The following is a 22,971-nucleotide window of genomic DNA, read 5'->3' as shown; positions in this document are numbered from 1 at the left end:
GGATAGTACAGTATTGGTGGAGATGAGAATTGGGCTTTTAACTTTTTGCGAGATACCAAGAAAACACTTATCATATAGTACAGATCATACCATTTTAAGAGGAATTTAAAGTTTATTTGACGAAAATCGGGTTTGGAATGACTGAAACATCCAAAAACAAAGTAAAACAAAGCGATCGTGATAAAGTGTGGGTCCCACACTTTAGTAGAATCGCTCTTTTTTGATATCTCAGCCATTTCAAAACCAATTTTCATCAAATAAACGTTGAATTCCTCATATAATTGCATGCTCTTTCATATTTCATAAGAGGTTTCTGATTATCTCAACAAAAATGTTAGAAACCTGAAATTAGGTCTCAACCAAAACTATACGATCCCTTTAACAGTTATCATCATTTTCATCTATCATGAAATATACTTGTAATAATTCCATCACATGAGTTGCATCTAATTTGCATACAGAACGACTGCAAGGAATCAGCACAAAGCTTGACTGTTTGGTACACGAAAACGAATAACATTATAAAACACAGGGGTCCATTAAAGATGATGCTCGTGAAATAAAGTTTGAAGAGAGAGAGAGACACAGACAGAGAGAGAGAGAGAGAGAGAGAAACAGACAGACAGACAGACAGAAGGGGGAGGGGAGGGGATGAAAACCTCCGGTTACTAGTCTCGCCAGATCAACTCGATATACTTATATACCTAGGCAATTAATTATTTAAAGATCTTGTGAGACATTGATAATCTGAATTTAAAGAAAATACATTGGTGTCTTCAGCAAAAATTACGAAACGTAATAACCTTGATTCATTAGGTATAAACACAACAGTGGCGCAAGTATTGACCCTCGCGGTACACCACATTATTTTTTCCCTAATCATTCATAAGATTTAGTGTTTGAATAAACCATTAGATGAATAAGTACACAGCAGGTCCTATTTTCATCCCTGACATAATGGCCACAGCATAATTTTCAGAACGTTTGTAGGCTTTGGATTTTTTTTTAGCTGGGATTGAGACATTTAAACATCATTCTAAAGCTTTATCGCCATCGTTTTTAAGCTCAACGGCTTTGAAGAAGAAAATAAATTATAACTTTTGAACGGATAATTCGATTTCCGTCATACATCACTAATTTGCTCTACTACTTTTATGTGCATGTGCCCCATTCAAAAATTATTAGGGTGAACTTGTCCTTTGAATTAACACTATGAAAAAAAAACTTTCAAATATATGCGGATGTCAAGCTTGTACTAATTCCCACGCACCATTAACAATTCTATGAAACCGTATGGCCGATCGAAACATTTCTGATAGCGACAAGAAATTTAGCAACAAAGTACGGATTGAAAGAACGGTAGATCGAGGATTGTGACACCGCCAGAACAAATTCCTGAGTCAGTTTTTTCACTAATGAAAATAGTGTACCGCTAATATCTTCTGTAATTCTTTAGGTTTTTTGCCTGTTTCTTTTTCAGTCATACTTTACAAGCAGAAATCAGTTCTGAACGCAACAATAGATATTATAGATAGAATAATAGAAATAATAGAACAATAGAATTATTCAGATGAAACCTCACCCCACCCTCAAGCCCTAAAAAAACAAAGCAAACAAACAAACAAACTAGAAAAGCACTGAAGAGAGAGAGCGCGCAGACCTCCGCCAAGCAGCTACTTTCTACCGATGATGTTGCTCTTCCCAAAGATATGTTTCTTCTCTCCACCACTGTGGAAAAGCTCTTTGGGCTCTCCCATAAGTGATCAGTGGTTTCCACTCATATGTATACATCCTGAAAAATCGTCCGATTTCCGAAGCCTTTGTTACGTCATTAACCCTCTGATGCGCTATGCGCCTCGCCCTATACTGTAGAAACTAGAGCATGCACCGAAGACGCTTAAAGTATGGTGAACGAGACATTAGTGAGATTCACACTTTTATAGATCCCTTTAACTTAAAAGAGACCTCCGGATGATTTTCAGATTTTTACATTTGAACAACTATAACTTATTTATACTGAGTACAGAGTTTCAGAATGTGTGATGATTGGGATGAAGAATAAGAATATTTTCAAAATTTAGAACAAATTGCAATGAACAAGGATGATGACATGGCATTTCTGATTATGTGAACCTCCTATGTCATCATCCTTGTTCAGTGTAATTTGTTTAAGGTTTTTCAAAGTATTGTTTCTCTGCTCAAGAACCACAATGAATTTCACAAATTTATACGTGGAGTTGTCAATTTATGTACTACATGATGTGAAATTATGAAAATCGTCTGGAATGTCCCTTTAAGGTTTTCAAAACTACGAGGTTTTGTAAACTACGAGGCACTAAACTCCAAGTTAGCGTAGATGTAGACGCATGTAGTTTTGAAAACCACGACAAAACCTTCAGGCGAAGACATCACGACAACGCCATAAGATTTCTTAGGGTTTTGTCGTAGTTTCGTTGTGGTTTTGGGAATGCCCCCCACAGAGCGCTTAAACTGCGGCAAGTGTGAACGGAGTTTTGTTAACCACGACGCTCATTTTGTTCCACAATAGCGCGCAACCCTATGTGCGAACCCAGGCGCCCTTTATTTTCTATCGTAGTTAGCTTTACCTCGAGGTTTTGCTAACTGCATGTAGGTGTGAACGGCATCGAAGTTTTCTCGTGGTTAGGGGAAGGAATTTTTACGCTCGTAGTTAGTATAACTACAAGTTTTTGGATAGGTGTAGACCATGAGCGTCACCAGGGGGGGTGCGTTGGGTGCGAACGCACCCCCCTTCAGATCCTTAAAAAAAAAACCAAAAAAAAAAAAAGCACTTCAGTCTGCGAGCGACTCAACGCCAGACGGTAAATAATTATTTTTTTCTTTTTTTTTTATATTTTGCACCAGGGACGAAAAAAAAATCGTCGGCAAAAACAATTCGCACCCCTGGTTCTGGCAGCACTGATTTTATACATATCTACAAGTATTGTATGCAGTGTTTATTATTTATCGACCGTACTGTACACCCATACGATACGGAGCACGTACACGTTTGCATGTACGTGTGCTACTTACAATTAGTATGTAGAGTCTATGTACGTTACTTCTGACCAATCCATATTGCCAGCCCAAGAGCGAGCCTTATCCTCATTAAAAAAAAATGAAAAAAAAGGAGAGGCAAGCATATGATTTTGCCCACCCCCCCCCCCTCCATAATTCCAGAGACAAGAAGATTTTCTTACCTTTTTTTGACAGAAAAACAAAAAGTTGCCCCCATAAAAATATTGGAGAGGGGTAAGCATATTTTAATTTTGCCCCCCCCCCCCATAATTAATGATTCCCGAAATGAGAAGATTTTCTTGCTTTTGAAAGAAAACAAAAAAAATTTGCCCCCATAAAAATATTGGAAGGCAAGCGCACCATTTGCTCCACCCCATATAATCTTAATTCCCGCGATGAAAAGATTTTCTTGCTTTTTTGTTAGAAATCTGTCAAATTATTTCACCCAAAAGCAGTGGCGTAACTACGGAGGGGGAGGGGTGAGCCCCCCTCCCAATCCGCTGGTAAAAAAAAAAAAGACTTGCCAAAATAGTAATTCATGTGTTAGTAAACTGCTTTTGAATGAAAGGGTGATCAAGAAAAAAGATGTTTTTCTATGATTTCTTTTAACCATAATTAGATAGGTATATAGTGTGAAACATTGTTCAAAAAGCCCGGACCCGAAAAAAAAAAGAAAAAAATATGATTCAGCGTGATTCCTGGTTGGCATTCTGCATATAAGCAGGATGTGCGCAGTGTACTCAGAACATCCGAACGGCAGAAAGAGTCGCTACAATGTTGCGTAATGTTATGTAGAATGTACACCTTTGTACCTTACGCTTCGTTATATCAAAGCTTGATCATTGATTTTGCCGTGTTGCTTTACATACTAGTCGATATAAAAATGTCTTGCATTGCCAATAAAAAGACTTGACCTGGCTAATTCCTAACTTTTCCATGTATATAATACACACACACACAACAAACACGCACAATTAGGGGATGCTCTAAAGTGCAGATTCTGGACATCCTTCCCCCGCTTGGTCACTTCGGACGCCACCTCGCTGGTCATATATACCTCCCCCAGTTATTAACATAAACTGATACCCTTGACTACCAGTGGCGGATCCAGGGGAGGGGCGCACCGGGCGTATCCCCCCCCCCCCCCCTTTAAATTCCAAAGCGAAAAAAATATAGCTTTAAACGGCAGTTTTTGGACTGTAAAATGTCAAAATTTTCAAGCTCGCTCGCTCCCTCGCTCGCATTTATTCGTAATACCATTTTCCTGAAGTTGCTGCCAGTAATTGCGGGCAGTTGCGCCCGGTGTCCCCCCCCCCCCTTAATTTCCAAAGCGAAAAAATATAGCTACAAACGGCAGTTTTATTGGGGACTGTGAAATGTCAAAATTTTCAAGCTCGCTCGCTCCGCTCGCTCGAATTAAATTCTCCTGATATTGCTGGCAGTAATTGCCAGCAGTTGCGCCCGGTGCGCCCTTCCTTAATTTCCAAAGCGAAAAAATTTAGCTACAAACGGCAGTTTTATTGGGGACTGTAAAATGTCAAAATTTTCAAGCTCACTCGCATTAAATTATCCTGATATTGCTGCCAGTAATTGCCAGCAGTTGCGCCCGGTGCGCCCCCCCCCCCCTTAATTTCGAAAGCAACAAGATATAGCTTCAAACGGCAGTTTTTGGACTGTAAAATGTCAAAATTTTCAAGTTCGCTCGCATTTAATCTTTATGCCATTCTTCTGATGTTACTGCCAGTAATTGTCAGCAGTTGCGCCCGGTGCGCCCCCCCCCCCCCCTCTTAATTTCCAAAGCGAAAAAATATAGCTACAAATGGCAGTTTTGTTTTACTGTAAACTGTCAAAATGTTCAAGCTCGCTCTCTTCGCTCGCTCGCACTTAATCGTTATGCAATTCACCTGATGTTGTTGCCAGTAATTGCCAGCAGTTCCGCCCGGTGCCCCTCCCCCCTTAATTTCCAAAGCGAAAAAATATGGCTAAGAACGACAGTTTTTGGACTGTAAAGTGTACAATAATTTTCAAGCTTGCTCGGTCCGCTCGCTCGCATGTAATCGTTATGCTCGCCCTGATATTGCTGCCAGTAATTGCCGGCAGTTGCGCCCGATGAGCCCCCCCCCTTAAATTCTAGAGCGAAGAAATATAGCTACAAACGGCAGGTGTTTCTTTTTTACTGTAAAATGTCCAAATTTTCAAGCTCGCATTTAATTGTTATGCAATTCTCCTGATGTTGCTGCCAGTAATTGCCGGCAGTTGCGCCCGGTGCGCCCCCCCCCCCCCCTCCTTTATTTCCAAAGCGAAAAAATATGGCTCCAAATGGCAGTTTTTGGACTGTAAAATGTCTAAATTTTCAAGCTCGCTCTCTTCGCTCGCTCGCATTTAATTGTTATGCCATTCATCTGATGTTGCTGCCAGTAATTGCCAGCAGTTGCGCCCGGTGTGCCCCCCTTAATTTCCAAAGCAAAAAAAAATATGGCTACAAACGGCAGTTTTTGGACTGTATAATGTCAAAACTTTCAAGCTCGCTCGCTAAAGAAATGCTCGCTCGCTCGCATTTAATTGTTATGCCATTCTCCTGATGTTGCTGCCAGTAACTACCGGCATTTGCGCACGTTGCGCCCCCCCCCCCCCTCCTTTACTTCCAAAGCGAAAAAAATATGGCTCCAAATGGCAGTTTTTTTACTGTAAAATGTCAAAATTTCAAAGGTCGGTCTCTTTGCTCGCTCGCATTTAATTGTTACGCCATTCACCTGATGATGCAGCCCAGTAATTGCCAGCAGTTGCGCCCGGTGCGCCCACCCCCTTAAAGGGTATGTACAGTTCTGGTTGATGTGAAGATTTAGCTTTTAACGTTTTGTGAGATATTCAGAAACCACTCTATGAGATGTCAAAGAGCATGCAGTTCTAAGGGGTATCAAAAGTTTATTCGATGAAAATCTTTTTTTGAAATGGCTGAGATATCCAAAAACAAGGTGAAACAAAGAGATACTGATAAAGTTGGGGCATGTCGCCTTTTATTATTAACACCTTTTGGGATATCTCAGCCATTTGAAAACCAACTTTCATCAAATAAACGTTGAATCCTTCTTAAAATTACATGCTCTTTCATATCTCATAAGAGGCTTTTCATTATCTCACTTAGGAATGTTCAAAACATGAATCCTTACCTAAGACAGTACTGTATATTCCCTTTAATTTCCAAAGCAAAAAAAAAAAATGGCTACAAACGGCAGTTTTGGGACTGTAAAATGTCAAAATTTTCAAGCTCGCTCGCTCCGCTCGCTCGCGCATGGGTGTAGTCGTTATGCCATTTTCCTGATATTGCTGCCACTATAATCGTTTCACACCGTCATTCCATAATCCATTTATGGGGGGGGGGGGCAACCCCCTCCCACAACCTCCCCCCTTGTTCGTTCCGCTTGCTCGGGCTCGGTCGTGTTCATGACATCACTGTAAGAATTATTACTAGAAGTTTATCTAAATTATACCATTTATAGGCAAATTGTTCAATAACAATTTACTTCAAAATGTACTGCTACCTTAAACAAGTGGGACTGTTTCAAGTCGACAAAATAAGCAGAACACGCATCAAACTGCACCATTTTCAACATCAAAATGCAAAAAGTTATCACCGTGGAAGGAGGGGGGCAACCGGCACTTCCATCCCCCCCCCCCAAAAAAAAGATGAAAGCCTAACTATTTTACGCCGGTGCCGTTTCCCCGCTTGGTTTCCCTCAAAAAAACAATAGAAGTCTAGGGATTGAGAGCTTCCTATATTCCAAATGTCTGTCAAAAAAATCTTGTTATTTAGTGTCAAAACGCACCCCCCTTGAAAAAAACTGGTGACGCCCCTGTAGACAAGGCTATTAAAATCAAGAAAATCGTAAAAGAAGGTGTCAAAGCAGAGTGACATGTCTCGTAAAACAGATTTTTAATGCGACTTATTAAAAGATATTCGCGCCACTGAGAAATCGCGAGTTAAAAGTGACTGATTTGCTTCACCGATATTCGCTCCGAAACTGTCGTCTTTTTCGAGCCCTAGAATACAATGTCACGAAATGAACAAAACCCTTTACGAGCGCAGTAGGACATCGAGGCCGCCATTCATAAACCACGTATTTCTTCGTGAGCGGGTGCAATATCTGGCCTGTTTTTAGTCGCCTCTGCTTTCTCGGCTGAGACATTAAAACATCATTTTTTGACCTTATATTGTACCGAAACACTTTGAGTTTGACATCGAGAGTGAATTGAGTGATGACAGTGACAATGACACTGATAGTGACAGTGGCAAAGTCAGAGTGGTAGGAGAAGCGAGGGAGAGGCGACGGATATGGAAGGCCGCCGCGGACACAATTCGTTTCGGGCATACATGGAAACGGGCACACTGCCTCTGCATACGTATGCCCTAAACGAGCTACGCCCCGCAACGGCCTTCCATAGACGGAGCCCACTGTGTGGATGGAGTGGTAGCACAGCGCACATTTCGTGACATCATAATTTTGGTCACCAAAATTTTGTCGTCAGATCGGGTTCTGGTGGTCATACGAGAGTCTTAAAAAAAAAAAAAAAAAAAAAAAAATCTCTCCACCGTTCTGGAGACGTTTTTAGTTCCTGAAAGTTAGTTATTTATATTCCTAGAGACTTAAGCTTTCCAGAAATGTATAAATCACCTTGTTTATGAATATCGTCCTTTTTTTCTCGTTCACCATACTTTAAATGAAAAGACAGGAAAATGCGTGCTAATCCTATACAAAACAATGGACAGCGCACCGTCCTCAAGCGTATTACGCATATCATATGAGACGCGCTGTGTTTGATGGTTTTTAGATCATGTTGTTGCCAAATTTTTACCTCCATGAAATAATCCATATAACTTTAAAATTTCGTTCTTCAAAATAATCCCCTTAATCGAAAAAAAAAAGCTACGACTATAATTTCTAAATCTTTTTAAGATAATGAAAAATACCACTACCTTTGGAAATGAATGATGTTTCTAGGTGTACAGAGTTTGTACTTTAATAGCTCTCTTTTGTATCGTCATGTAGGGTAGCCATTTGCTTTGTTTCCATTTTTATCTTTTATGCTTCGTTTTTTATCTTTTATGGTTTGTTTCCATTTTATATTCATTCATTCATTCATTCATATCCATTTGCTTTGTTTCCATCTTTAACACGCGCCTTCCTATCTTGTTAACTCTACTATCTTTGGCACGCACTTCAGTGCGCGTTTGAAAATCTCAAAAATGCACATCTTAAACTCCCAAGTTCATTGACCCTACCTGTCAAAGTATCAAAAATCCTTCATGAATTCAATATATATATATATATATATATATATATATCGGAATACTACCAAAATTTGATCACTTTTCACTTGTGTCATTCTCAACCTTTCCTTTAAAAGTTTCACCCAAATCCGTTCACTACTTGTTTAGTTATTTTGCATACGGACAAACAAACAAACAAACAAACAAACTGTAACGAAAGCATCTCCCTTGGCGGAGGCAACTAGAAAAGCACTCTGAGAGCGCAGACCTCCGCCAAGCAATTACTTTCCACCGATGATCTTGCTCTTCTACAGAGATCAGTGATTTCCACTCATACGAATGCATGCTGAAAAATCCCCCGATTTCCCAATATAGAAGCCTTTTTGTAACGTCATAAGCCCCCAGCTGCGCCGTGGCTTGCCTCGCCCTATCAAGAGCACGCACCTTAGTGCGCGTATAAATGAAAACCAAAGATGAAAACCTCAAACAGTCAAAAATGCGCAGCTTGAACTCGCAAGTTCATTGATCCTACCTGTCAAAATATCGAAAATCCTTCAAAAAAATCCCTTTAAAAAAATCTGATCACCACAAAAGTTTAATCATCTGTTCCTTGTAACTTTTTAAAGTTATTTTGCGCACGGACAAACTAACAAATCGATGGTAAATGAAAACATAACCTCCTCCCTTGGCGGAGGTAACAAACAAACAGAGAACAAACGGAGGGATTGATTATCATCACGTCTGTTTGGTGTGTTTTTTTTTTAACTAGGAGATTATAGTGAAAATACATTGTAACAATTTGAAGAACGAGGAGCCCGATTAATTAACATACTCAATAGTCACTGCAACTACTGTAATAAATTATACACCATAACATGTAGATATAGACCTGCTACAAATATTTGAATAAAAATTGCCCGACAATTCTCGATCGATTGTTTTATCATGACCATGACAAGAAGATTATAAAGACTATCATCATGGAGAGAACATTCATCACATTTTGTGTTTGTCAAGTTGTGCTGCGCTCACTACACATTTTATGTGATGAAACACTGACTTACAATCATTTCCTTGTGTATGACGGCATGGTTCTCTTCAAAAGAGCCATCGTCAATCTGATTTTCTCTGATCAACCACTTGACGCTCCCAAGAACATGCTCCGGGTCCACTCGCGTAAACAGCCTTGCCTGACTGAACACTTTCACTACGAAAGCGGTGAGCCTGAAAAAAAAAAAAAAACCAAATATCCCGTAACCATTCCGAAACCAGTTTCGGTATAAGGCAAAGGCATTTCGCACTGTGTGTGTGTGTGTGTGTGTGTGTGTGTGTGTGTGTGTTGGAGAGGGGGGGGGGGGGGGTGAGGAGAAGAGGGAGTGGTATTTGTAAATTAGGTCAGGGGTCAGTATTTTTTTGTTTTAGATTTTTATTTTCTCTTTTAGCTGCAACGTGTTGTGGCTGTTCCAAATTGGCCCGTAGTCGGATTGCGTAGGTTACATTTAGATGAACTATCGTAACTACATGCAACGATACTAGAAGTTGACGTGCGCTATTATGATACCCTCAACATCACTAATGTGACCAAACCATTATATTGAATGGGTTGGTCAAATGCCGGTTATTTAGTGATTGGCTAAACACAGTCACGTGATGGAGGCATATTTGGGCGAACATTCTTTGTAATGTTCCCCCATGGGAAAACATTTTCACGTAACAAATGACAGAAGGCCTAGGACCGCGCGCACAGTGAATTTGGCTCTGCGCGAGCGAGCGATCGAGTGCGTTGTGCTGGTGGGTGGTTATACGTTGACGTTGACGTATTTGACTAACCCATATAATATAACAGATGATGACTTTTGTTGTCGGGAACATGTACCAAACGTTCCACCCGAAGGGTTTGAAATGCTATTTCGGGAGGCTATCAGTCCCTCGACTTCGTCTCGGGACTTATAACCTCCCTCAATAGCTTTTCAAACCCTACGGGTGGAACATTCGGTATATTCGCTCCCCCGCCAGTCATCATCTACATAATAATAATACATGCCATATATATTTTAAAATAATGTTCTACTTTATTGCTCCAAGTTTCCATGTTTCCATACTACCCTATGCTGGCATTGGAAGGAAACATGCAAGTTATGCTCAGCCTATAATTATGGCAAGGTGATTTTTTTGTTTTGTTTTGTTTTGTTTTGTTTCTTTTTTTGATAAATCTAATACTTTAGTAATTACTGCAAGATGATGTCACAGGCGAAATCCTGGTTTTGGAGAGTGTTCTTTTTTGTTTCTGTTTTTGTTTTTTTATGTGAGCGTATCCAGGTAATGATCTGAAGTAAAACTGTGCAACAATTTAGATATTCCTTTGGCCATATAAATGATAGTGTTATGAATCATCATAAGTTTAACATGCATTTGCATTGCACATCAGCTTCTGTGAGTAGTAGAGGCAATTTCCGCAAAAATGTATAATTAACTCATTGGCGGATATCATGTTGTCTCTTAAGGTTTTCCGTAAATGAATTGGGAAATATTACTTTAAAAAAGGAATAAGGCCCGGAGAATTAGATAAACTTATTTCATAGTAAGCATTGAAGCATAAAAGTATATATAATGTAATAAGTTCTAAGCTAATCCAATGACTATAGAATTATCGTATCACACAGACAGAGTTAAAAAAAAATCCCTATAGATTAAGAAAGGCCTGGAACATTAAAATCCACCTGTTTTGCGACACAGATATTCGTTTCAAGCTATACAGTACGTTTGCCAATAAAATTATGATTATAGTAATGAGCAATCACCATGTACTTCCAGGACGATGTGTAAAAGCGGCGTAGGCACCACTACGTTGGCGGTATCTCAGCTCACGATTAACCCCTAAATGATCAAACGACAACGAACAATCACATGTTAATCCAGGATAAGACAGAACAGATCAGAACAAAACAAACAAACAAACAAGTAATACAGTATGCATTCAGACCGCACTGAAAGGGGCACTGTCATACATGGTTAGAATATTAAAAAGGAACATTTTTTAGATATTATTAAAATTGTTTCTTTCTATGTAGTTGTTGTTGTCATTGTTATCTGCGCCGTAAACCACTAAGATTGACGAAAATTTAAAGGAAGCAAACACTTGTACGTTGTTATTATTCAGGATTCTGATAGATTATCCAATCGTTGATTATCAGTACTTTTACATATGCTCGGAGGGATTCCAATGAAAGAAGAAGTAATGAATGCTCGGAAGTATGTTTGCTATTCCAGATCAAAAATAATTACCGAATGCCTGAATCGTTCCGTTTTATTTTCAATTCTGCTTCGTTTGTACTTCGTCACTGGCCACCTCAGTCCTCTGAGTTATGTTACAAACACCAAAATGGATATTAAATTTTGTTAATGATGTACGTAAGTACTATATTACTACTACACTCCCTTCACGTTGTAGCGGTTATCATGCCGAATCCTGGCTATCATTATCTATAACAGCTAAATCAAATTCACTGGCTTTTTACAAATGTCATCCTGTACTGATAACCATTTCTGACGGCGCTTTCTTAGTTACTGTTTCAGACTAATTAAGATTACCTGAACTTGGCCCTCGTTCAAAAATGCATGCACTGCATACTTACCATTTGCTATGTAGTCATATGCTCTCCTTTCCATTTCCTGAGTTTCTTCACCAATAACTCGAAGGTATTTGGACACGTAGAGCGTGGGACCGAGTCTGATCATGGTCTGTTCTCCACACCCTGTAGGGACCCTTATGAGACCCTCTAGTCCCCTTATTGGATCAGCAGCAATTGTTCCAAGTGGATTAGCTACAGATACAATACCGTGATGATTTCTTATAATGGCGTGAAGTGGCATATGTCAAAAGTTTTGAGAAAACTTGGATACAATAACAACATGATTAATTTAGCATATCATATTTGTACCAGGCTCGACACTGACAGTTTTTTCCCTCTCTGTCTCTCTAATGGTTCGTTTGGGACACTAAAATCTTTAAATCTGAAATGTTTGTGATCCGAGAAACGAAATGTAGTGGCCCGAAACAGGAGAAATATAACAATCCATTTTACATTTTTGTTGCCCGATCACCACCGAAGATAACCGTTTTCGACTTTCGATGGACTAGCATCAATTTCCAGTGGCCCCGGGCCACCGTCCGCTTTGATTTTTTTTTTTGTATTTAATATTTTTTTTTGTATGTATTTGCAAAATCAAAATAATGAAAATGTTCATTGTTTTACATCACCTCTGAAAATGAGAAAACACGAAACTGCATTGCAACGCATGTTATGTTGAATCTTGCATGGTTAATGCAAACTCTGATCGCAAAGTCAGATTTTGCCAGAGGAGTTAGAGACTTACTCGTCTTGAGTTGAAAGATTCGTTGTAATTAAGATAAAAATGGAACGCACCGAGTGGCATTATAGTGCAGGAATGAGTATAGTGCTCTGTCAAACGCGAGAATGCAGCCTTCACATTTTTGCTGCCGGTAAGGTGGAGCAACACGCCCTGCCAGGAGAGCATTCTGGTAGCTCAACGGTACCTGTCAAGATTTTTTGCTCTGATATTTGCAGTAGCTTGAATCGAAGGATAAATTGACTGAGAATAAGGAAATGATATATGACTTACCAATCATGCTGACAAGGCACGTCTCGGTATCCATGATGGAATCATGTGGAAGAGACACGTTCATTTTGGAAATTTGACGTCTGTTGATGATGCGCTGGTTAACTGTGGAGTTCATCAAAATGACGGAATTAAACAATGACAGAATTAGCCCCCCCCCCATCTTCATGAATGAACTTGAATGTATACAATCACTAGTGCTGTGTCCATATGCAAACCATGTATTCTATTGCGATCTAGCGATTATATCTGCGAAGTTTGGTGATTTTTGGTAATGTATTTTAAAGGAAAATTAATTTCAAACTAGAAACATTGAGCCCTAGTTTGGATCCACATGAACAAACCTGAAACTACAGTCACTGAGCCGTACTAGCTCATAAACTCAAGCTAAGCTTTTTTACCCTTGGAAATGAAGAAGGAGATTTGAAAATATTCCTAAGTGTGAGAGCCTTGGGCCCCCTTACATTAATTATTTTTAAAATTCACTTTTACCAAATGTTTACAGGTAAGAGAATGACACTTACCGTCGATGTTCCCGGGGGCCTGCGTAGTGACACCGCCTTCCCCATTCACCAAAATTTCGCTTGGGTCAAGGGTCAGAGATCGGACAGATCTCTTCCGCACTCCTTGAGCCTGATAGAAATAAAGTATTAAGAAAAGATCAGAAACCGGAAATTGTTCTTGCAAAAACCAACATTTCACTGCTAACAATTCAGAGGAAGAGGCTCATTGATTGATTTCGCAGCCTAGTTGTTCGAGTTGTTAGTGAATCAAAGGTAACAGTCATTCTCTAAATCCATTTAAAGTTTGGGAGGATGTGTACATTCATGAGCACAAAATCATCGTTCTCTTCATTGCTCTTGAAGAAAGAGCGCTTTAATGTTCGGAAAACAAAAACAAGACAAAAATAAAATAAACGCATGCTTGTTGGATGATCTCATGAGGAATTGCGTTGTGTTGGTCCATTAAAGGTAGTCGTTACTTTTCCCTCTTCAAACCATGAAAAGTTGCAAGGTGTACGATACCAGCGCCACTTATACCCTCTAGAAGACTTAAAACTCATTACCACAATTAAGACTTTGAATATTTCACCCGTGTGATGCTCAACCTTCCCTAAACAAGAGGAATATGCTATACACTCTTCGTCTTGTAGTTCCCTATTATGATAGAATTCCAATTATACGTTATACTTAATCGCATGATTTAGGAATTTTCGAGCATGCATTTACTTTTTTTGAGAGTCCAAAATAGTCTTTCTACATCCAAGTAAAGTGATGATAACAATAATAATGATGATAATAATAATAATAATAATAATAATAATAATGATAATATTAAATCATAATAACAATAATTATAAGGATAAATAACCTCTCTCGTTTATCTTTATCAAGCTGCGTTTTTCACCGAATCCAGCATGGATCACGTAACGGGGTTTTTGCTATGATGCGCCAAAAGGAACCATGTCTAGCTGGTTCTGTTACAATATTTTACTTCCTCGCTAATAATTTTGTTACAAAATTGATCTTCTTCTGTTGATTTTATTGCTCTTGATTTTTATATAGTTGGGGTTATTTTGCACCGAATTACTGATTCTTTTAACAGAACCAGATGTGGTTCATTTTCTTCTTCTTCTTCTTCTTCTTCTTCTTCTGATTAAGTCTGCCTCCTTCAATAGACTGAAGATTCTTGCAGACTGTGGCTATCTACATTATAATACAATTTATTTACAGATATTTACAAGCACATAGAAAATTTGACGAAAATAACTAGCCACTGTGATCAACCGTTAGACGGTTTCGAAATGATCCCACAGATGGCGCCGAAACAATTTCTGACGACAGGGAATTCCAGTTCCTTACAGTTCTTGGGAAGAAAACGAATGGCGATGCGATTCAGTTCTCGAATATGGTATACAAATATACTTGGCCTTGACAGTTTCCTGTTCAAACTATGGGCAGAGGTGACTCCAAAAGAACTATTCACTGAGGGGCGCAGCCCCGAAGTGAATAGTTCATTTGGAGGCGCCGAGGCCTATAGTTTTAACAAGAAACTTGAAATTAGGCAAAGTATATTTTGTTTTATATTCTGGATCAAAAATTCAAACAAAAGAAAGGAAAAATGAGGGAAATGCAAAGCAAGAAGTCGTAAACGTGGATGCGATGTTGTGAAGGGATCCTGCATCGACCATTCAACATGCAGCTAGCTAGCAGCGTACGATGTAGAACTGCTTTGTGATGTTGTTAATAATTAGGGAGCTTTAGATTTTAGACGCGCGGACGTTCAGAGGGGGAAAAAAAAAACATGATCTGAGCGTGCGCAGTAACTTGACCCGCGATACTGCGCATGCTCAGATCATGTTTTTTTTTTCTCTCGGAACGTCACCGTCGCCAAAATTTAAAGCTCCCTAATGTTACAAGCGCGACGCGACGCACGGTGCGAAGCAATTTGCGTAATGTCAGAATTGTTTTTATGACGTCACAATCGTTTTGCTAGGAATTGGTACATTTTCAGAGTGACGGTATATACGAGCAGTGCGCATAGAAATTGATACATTTTCAGAGTGACGATACGAGCAGTGCGCAATGTCCAAATCGTTTTGTGGCGTCACGATTGTTTTGTTAGAAATTGTTACATTTGACAGGCTGATGGTGCAAAGCTGCGCACATTTTCAGAATTGCTTTGTGATATCAGAGAAGTGACGTCATTTTTCAAATAGTACTCTATGCACAGAACTCTGACTCTATGGCGTGTCAACTTTATGAAATAGCTGAAAATACCTTTAATCACGTGAAGCTCTTTCAACCAATCATCAGAGGATAAATTTTTGATCCAAGATATAACATACAAATATACTTTGCCTTGAGAGTTTCTCGTTAAAACTATGGGCAGAGGTGACTCCAAAGTTTGGAGTCACCGAGGCCCATAGTTTTAACAAGAAACTCGAAACTAGGCAAAGTATTTTTGTTTTATATTTTGGATCAAAAATTTGAATAAAAAGTGAAAATCATTTTATATAGGCCCTAGGCTTAGCCGCACTGCGGCGGCAGCGCAGCGCCTGCAATACGCAACAGTGCGAGAGATCGGAAATTGAAAAACGTAGTGGCCGTGGCACCGCCAGAGTTGCCCGTCGCATGTATCCAAGCGCTCGTATGGCCGCTGCAAACCTGAACACTAGAATTCGGGACCGGACACGGACGGGTACACTTGATTGTAAAGAAGGGTGATTGTGACATCATTTTGCAAATAGTACACTATTTGCAAAATGTCGTCATAAAAGTGACGTCATTTTGCAAATAGTACTTCATGGAGTGTCAAACACACCAACACTCTAAAATAGTTCAAAATACCTATAACCACGTGAAGCTCTTTTAACCAATCAATAGAAGACAAGTTTTTGATCCAAAATATAATACCTGATAAGAGTGTGGTTGCGAGGCTCTCGTCAACTGAGTAGCCTGTTTGATAATATGGTCCTGTGCTGAAAGAGGAGTAAGATTATTGTGTATTTTGTACATCATAATTAGCCTGTCATTTTCTCTGCGCTGTTCCAGAGTGGTCCAATCAAGTTCTTGTAGCATTTTGGTGACACTCGAGGTGTTATGGTAGCGATAGTTATGGTAGTATGATATGGTAGTGTTATTTTGGCGTACCATAGCAAAAACCCGGCCCATTGCCCGTACCGTGCTCGGTGTAAACGCGTCATTATTTCGTTCCAACTACGACATACACTACTAAAGTAGTACTTACCACAACTCGGAGTTTCTTCTCGACCGCATCTATCGCATCGCTAGACCTTGCCTTCGCGTGAACCCTGATCGGGTGCTCGCCAACCTCGATAGGGAGAACAAGAAAGGTCGCGGTGTTGGCATCGTTGGGAGGGACAGTCAAGGTTCGACGTATGGGTCCCCTTGCACCGCTGCCTGCACATAGACCTTCCGGAACGGTGAAGTTAACATCAACCTTTGGAAGAGAAATGTGTCGATGATGGAGAGACAACGTTTAAGACCGATTCTGTGAGGCGGTTTGTGTTTTATCGGCATGGGCAGCGCCATTACTGCGGTGTCTCTGCCGACCCCCCCCCCCCCTCCCCCACCCCCTCCCTACATTAGCACGCGCACGGAATGAAAAAACTGATGCATGGTTGTTTTAACTTTTAGTCAATAGGCGTCTCGTACTGAGTGCATGAACCTTTGTTACAAGTGCGTACTCCTGCTACAATTGCGCGATAATCATGTTGCCCGTGAGGTGGGGGAGAGGAGGAGGGGTGGTAGGCTGGGACACCGCAGTTTGAGCTAATCGCTGTGCCTGCTAAGGTGCAAAAGTGTAAATTGGTGCAAAACCGCGAATTGCCGCCTAAGCTGGCAGAAAATAGAACGGTAGCGGTCTATCACCTGATGCGTACAGTACACACAGCTGCTGGATTTGCACACACGTGTGCCGCGCATGCGATCGTGAGGTATAGGTATAGGTACACAATAAATGGGCAATGCACGCGACTCGAGCTCATCTTCTGTGCCGTATACAGTAGAAGTTTACTGTTTTACTTAGCATTTCGACCGAGCAATTTCTAAAGTTTCGAGAGAAGATTACCGTGTGGAAACCTTGTCAGCTGGTTCTTGTATATTAAGTGTTTTCAGTTTATGTTATCGTTCTACATCTAATGATTTAATGAATGATAATGAATTGGAAAACCATGTTGTATTGGTCATGTGTTGGCCTAGCCATGTCTTGCAAATTATTTACAATACGCTTTACTGTATTTCTACTGAATGAGTTGGAACAATGAACGATGACTCAGTATTACGATCTTTCAAGAAAGAAGTAAAATTATAATCAGTGGAAGGTACTTCTTTAGCAAGGGTGGGTCCTATGTCTGTAAAAAACAAAAAAGTCATTAAAGGCATCAGCAATCATCGTGCTATTTTCAATGCACTCATTATTCAACGAAATTCTAGTGGGTTCCTTCTTTTGACTATTTCTATTCAGCACATTATTAATAATATTCCAAGTGGCTTTAGTATTATTGTGATACAAATCAAACTGAGAGCAATAATAATCATTCTTCGCAATTCGCAATAAAGAAGTCAAGGTATTTCTATACTTAAAAAACATATTTTTACGAGATGCATCTGAAGGATTAGAACGGAATCTATAATAAAGTTTATTTTTCCGATTTATACACCTGAGCAGAAATTTCGTAACCCAGGGTTGCCGGGCTCGACACTTGTAATATTTCTGCTTAATAATCATAGGGGGAATACACTCATTGAAAGTATTACATGTCCATCAATTTATCATATGCAACATCAATGTCATATTCATGGAGCACATCATTCCAATCTGCCTCTGATAATTTCTCTTTCAATCTAGAGATCTTTACGTGCGTTAAGCTACGAAAGTATCTTGGTTGTGCCAGTTTAGAATGATAATCAAATTACCATGAAGCTCATGCATGATAGAAACATGCAAACAACACATTATCCCAACTCCTGCAACCACCATCAACAACAACAATAACGATAAAAATGACGACAACTGCAAGAAGATAGTAATCTTTATGAGACTGAGATGAGCCTTAGATCTATGCTATGTAGAGTTCTCATACATGTACCTAGATAGTTGCGAAAACCATTGATTTGAACGCCACGTTGTTTCCAAACTATAAAGGGACTCTAGATCTTCCCGAGCCGCCCTCGGTGTTCCCCCATCCGTACCCGATCTCACGCTCTGCCGATCACGCTCTTTGGTTTTTGGTGTGTTTTTTTTTTTTCTACCAGCTTAGGCGGCAATTCGCGGTTTTGCACCAATTCGCACTTTTGCACCTCAACATGCGCCCAGTGCCACAAATGGTCTGCTGCCCTCAACGAACCCGAATCGGTCTATAGGAAGAGTTACATTGCTCACTTTCTCTTTTTGTAAAACATCATTCCTGCGTTTGATGCGATCATGGAATGGAGGATCCCAAATAGATATGATAATGAATTGAATTGAATTGAATTGAATTAAACTGAATTGAATCGAATCGAATCGAATTGAATTGAATTGAACTGAATTGAATTGAATCGAATTAAATTCAATTGAACTGAACTGAATTGAATTCAATTGAATTGAATTGAACGGAATTGAATTCAATCGAATTGAATTGAATTGAATTGAACTGAATTGAATTGAATTGAAAAAGATAAGGGATGCTTCATTTCACTGACGCTAACTAAACGTTGGCGTACAAGTGTGGACAATTTTCAAATGCTCAATTTGAGTTAAGATAAACGCTCATTGGATCATTATAGAGCTATAACTTCAGAATATCTAAGAATCTAACTTCAGGGTTTTTTTAAGAATCTGGATCTATAAAAGAGCTATAAAAGATATTATATTAAAAAGTACAGTAGACCATGGTCTGAAGTTTATGTGTACAAGATATGACTGGGTTATACCTTCTTGTCAAGTAGTATTGATAACGTGGTGTTGCAATAAGACACTTAAATGACCACACTGTCAAGTGACCACACAAGCACATACACAAAAAGAAGACTAATTTTGGATAGTGTGAGCATGGATCAAAATGCTCTCTTTTGCGAAATTACAGTTAAAATTTACAATTAAAGGTATTCAACTACAGTATCTCTGAAATTGCAAGAAACAAACTGCATGGCTTGCAGCATGTTATTTTATGATATCAGAATAATACTGTTTTGTAGAATGGTAATCGCTGTTGTTTCGTAGGTATTAATTGAACGGAATTAAACTATTAAGACAGTTACTAACAGGTTAACATGTAGTGTTTTCTTGTGTGCAAAGAATTCCGAGAATTCATTTTATTGCGTTATACGAAAGCATCATACTTCATTATCATCCTTATCATTCGAAAATCAAAGCAGTGCAAGCGACAAAATTGTAAAAAGGTCTTACAATGGATATGAAACTTATTTCTTACTTACTTAAAGGGGAATACTAAAGAAATAGAACTATATAATTATGAAGTGAAAGAGTGGGACACATAGAACAATTTGTCGTTTACATCGTTTAAAGTGGCCTTTTTGAAATGGAGTTAGAGGATTTTGAAAATTTACACCTGTCACCCCCCTGAAATCTAGGTCACAGCGTAAATTTCGAGGCTTTGCCGATGACGTCATGGGATGAAAGGAATCGCGCAAGGTCTCGAGCGCCGCAGGCCCCCGCGCGCATAATGCATGCATTGTATCATACAAGTTGTTGTAGATAGTATTTGCATACAAGTTTAAAAGTTTGTTTTTCGATGATATGCACGACAACGTACGTTAAGGCCATGCAGTGATGATCAGGATGATTTCTTGGTGGAATTTGAATGTGGGAGCGATGATGAACTGAGTGATACAGTCAGTACACACTAGTGATGATAACGATGATGAAACTAGTGATGATGACCCTGGTGAAGTTGGAGAGATAGATGTTGCTGACGAGCCGCACGGCGGGGCGCAGGAGGGAGACGCTACGGGCGAGCTAGTGGGGAAGGCCCAGGGCGGTTCGGTTGAAGCGGAGGGACTTAGTGGAGATTGGCAGTACGAGCCCTTGCCACACGGCAGGTCAGGGGACAATGTTGGTGACGCAGGACCAATGCCAGGTAGACTTCAAAATTTAGATGGGTAAGATTTTTTTTTTTTATTCTGAACTGAAAATGAACCGAGCTTAGTGCTGACTTGATCTCGTACTTCAGAGCAGCAGTAGGCCTAAACTGAACACAGCCCAGTCGCTGTAAGTAGCGCAGCGTCTGGTCGGGCTACGTATTATCAATCACATCACACTCACTCCTAACTATACACAGCCCAGTCGCTGTACGTAGGTACCTTACGTCGCGACAGGTATTCGCACAGCGTACTTACAGCGTCTGGTCGGGCTAACTCACTCCGTACTCCCGTTCACAGCTCATCAGCATTCTATCTAGCAAGAGCTAGGTACTGCACGATCCATTCATTACTTCACCGAGTCCTTCAAAGTTTTATCACTATCGATGAAAATCGCAGTGCTCTGTAGCGTTTATTTTATCACCAGATAGGCCGGCCGGCCTAGTCAAGACTTCGACCTAGCCGATGCCCGCGCATTGATTGCGTGGTATCTAGCATTAGCGATCCACGTACGCCGAATGTTTCGCGAGTTTTTTTTTTAATTATTATTTTCGCCAATTTCGCGAACCTGGTGCTTTTTCCGAATTTAAGAACACGAGAAAATATTAACTCTCTTTCCGTATATATCTCCCCCTTCCGTGGTGTACTCCACAACCACGAATTTAAGCACTCGCTAAATTATTGGCAAGTCCCGTTTCGCGAAAAAATAGACTCGCTAAATAAATGTATATGGCGTACACAGCTGTAGTACTACCGAGGAACTGCCGATATAATACATTGTACGTACCAAAGAGGTACGAAGCTCACGCTTCTCCGCTCTTTGATACACGGAGGCTACTGCACTGCGACATACGCGGCCGGTGATGGGCGCATGCATGTGACTGATCGACTACGAAGCACCATCGTACAGGCACTAGGCCTGACAGCTTCTGTATTCGTGGCCTAAATAACACGTAACAGACTCTATTTAAACGAGGAAATGTGTGATTTCACAGGAGACTTGAAGTAGAAAACAATTTTATTTCATTTTTTGTGACATTCTGATGAAAAATGTCTTGAGATTTCAGGGTATGAGCCTTGACATCACGCTCTCATCGAGAGCATACATAGGTAAGCTTAGGCTGTTGTGTGATACTTCCGGGTTTGCCTTTCATCCCATGACGTCATGGACACGCCCCCAAAATAACCACGGACTTTCCGATTGAGCATGATTCAGGATACAATTTTTCTAAGCAGCCGTTCTCCAAAACGCAATTTTCTAAATGGATGAATCAAAGGCCGCTGTGTTTAACATGCTCTATGCTTGAAATGGGGGAATAATCCAACAACATATGCGTTTCCTTTAGTATTCTGCTTTAATCTACTCTCTCATCTCCTCTGTTACTTCTCTGTGGACTGCCTCAATACTTACTAACAGATTTAGAATTTTTATATAGATATGTAGGCCCATATGTATCTGTTTAATACAATAAATGAATATTTCAGTGGTTTTTTTTTTATATAGTTTTGTTATAATGGTTTGCTGATTTGCTTATTTTTCATTTAATCATAGAATTTTCATATCATACCAAAACCATTTATCGTCATGGGTCTACATCTTACAAGCTTAGCCTCTCAATAGGCCCCTTCACCGCATTGTTATGCATTACTCAAGTTAAACGTTCCTTTTTTCTCTCTCTTTCAATATGGAATGAAATATATTTTTAATAAATGTACTCGAATGCTTTGTGAAATACAATTTTTTTTCCAATCTTTCTGTACAATCGATGATCTTCATCAGACACTGCAGTATCTGCATTTTGTATACTCTGAGTGCCATTGTTATCTGTACCTGTAGCTGTACGTTCCTGTAGTTGAAAATCGTCGCTAACACCTGCATCTGTTCCATCCTAACCACTGAGTACGGCAGGTGAAGCTGGATGAAGAAGTTCTGGAACACTCTGACGGACGATGGGGGCGCCACGCACATCCCGAGAAGTCCTGACACACTGACGGCGGCCATTTCCCATGTGGTAATGCTACTTGGTGCTGATGTTTGGTATGTGAGCGCCGCATTATCACTTGCAGGGAGAGAAAACGAAGGAAGTGACAATGGTAATTGTGCCCATGCATTTACGACCAATACCTGACTTCTTAAAAGCCTCTCCGGTTAACCATTGTTATGCCCTCCCATCCCTTTCAAGAGAGGGACCTTCCCGGAAAAAAAAAATAGACGATTGATTCTTCAGTAACGTATTAAATTATGGATTTCAATGTTAAAGCAATGACATGATAATAATCTTTTGAATATCAGTCATTAACGTCATAATTGATGACGTGAAAGTACAGAACAGAAATAAACGAAAAGCTAAAAGATTTTATGGTCACAACATCTACCCATTTGTGTATAACAATTCCTTGAAAACAATGTTTTCTGCG

The 22,971-nt window shown here is 39.8% G+C and overlaps 1 protein-coding gene across 1 annotated transcript in view; it reads right to left on the bottom strand.

Annotated features, from left to right (window-relative positions):
- LOC139721739 (A.superbus venom factor 1-like) overlaps window positions 1-22,971 on the bottom strand; it is an 88,170-nt gene that overhangs the window by 22,882 nt on the left and 42,317 nt on the right. The window contains exons 20-26 of the mRNA XM_071633060.1: window positions 22,385-22,613; window positions 16,697-16,909; window positions 13,471-13,579; window positions 12,950-13,051; window positions 11,941-12,129; window positions 11,107-11,182; window positions 9,370-9,529 (exon numbers count right to left, since the gene is read on the bottom strand). Of these exons, the coding sequence (XP_071489161.1) occupies window positions 9,370-9,529; window positions 11,107-11,182; window positions 11,941-12,129; window positions 12,950-13,051; window positions 13,471-13,579; window positions 16,697-16,909; window positions 22,385-22,613 (1,078 nt within the window). The remainder of the gene's footprint in view (window positions 1-9,369; window positions 9,530-11,106; window positions 11,183-11,940; window positions 12,130-12,949; window positions 13,052-13,470; window positions 13,580-16,696; window positions 16,910-22,384; window positions 22,614-22,971) is intronic.

This window comes from Diadema antillarum, unplaced genomic scaffold (assembly GCF_040938485.1).
Source record: "Diadema antillarum isolate AM-2024a unplaced genomic scaffold, OU_Dant_1.0 scf00000148, whole genome shotgun sequence".
Classification (NCBI taxonomy): Eukaryota; Metazoa; Echinodermata; class Echinoidea; order Diadematoida; family Diadematidae; genus Diadema; species Diadema antillarum.
Note: the sequence above shows the minus strand (reverse complement) of the source record. Positions and strands in the feature narration are given on the sequence as shown.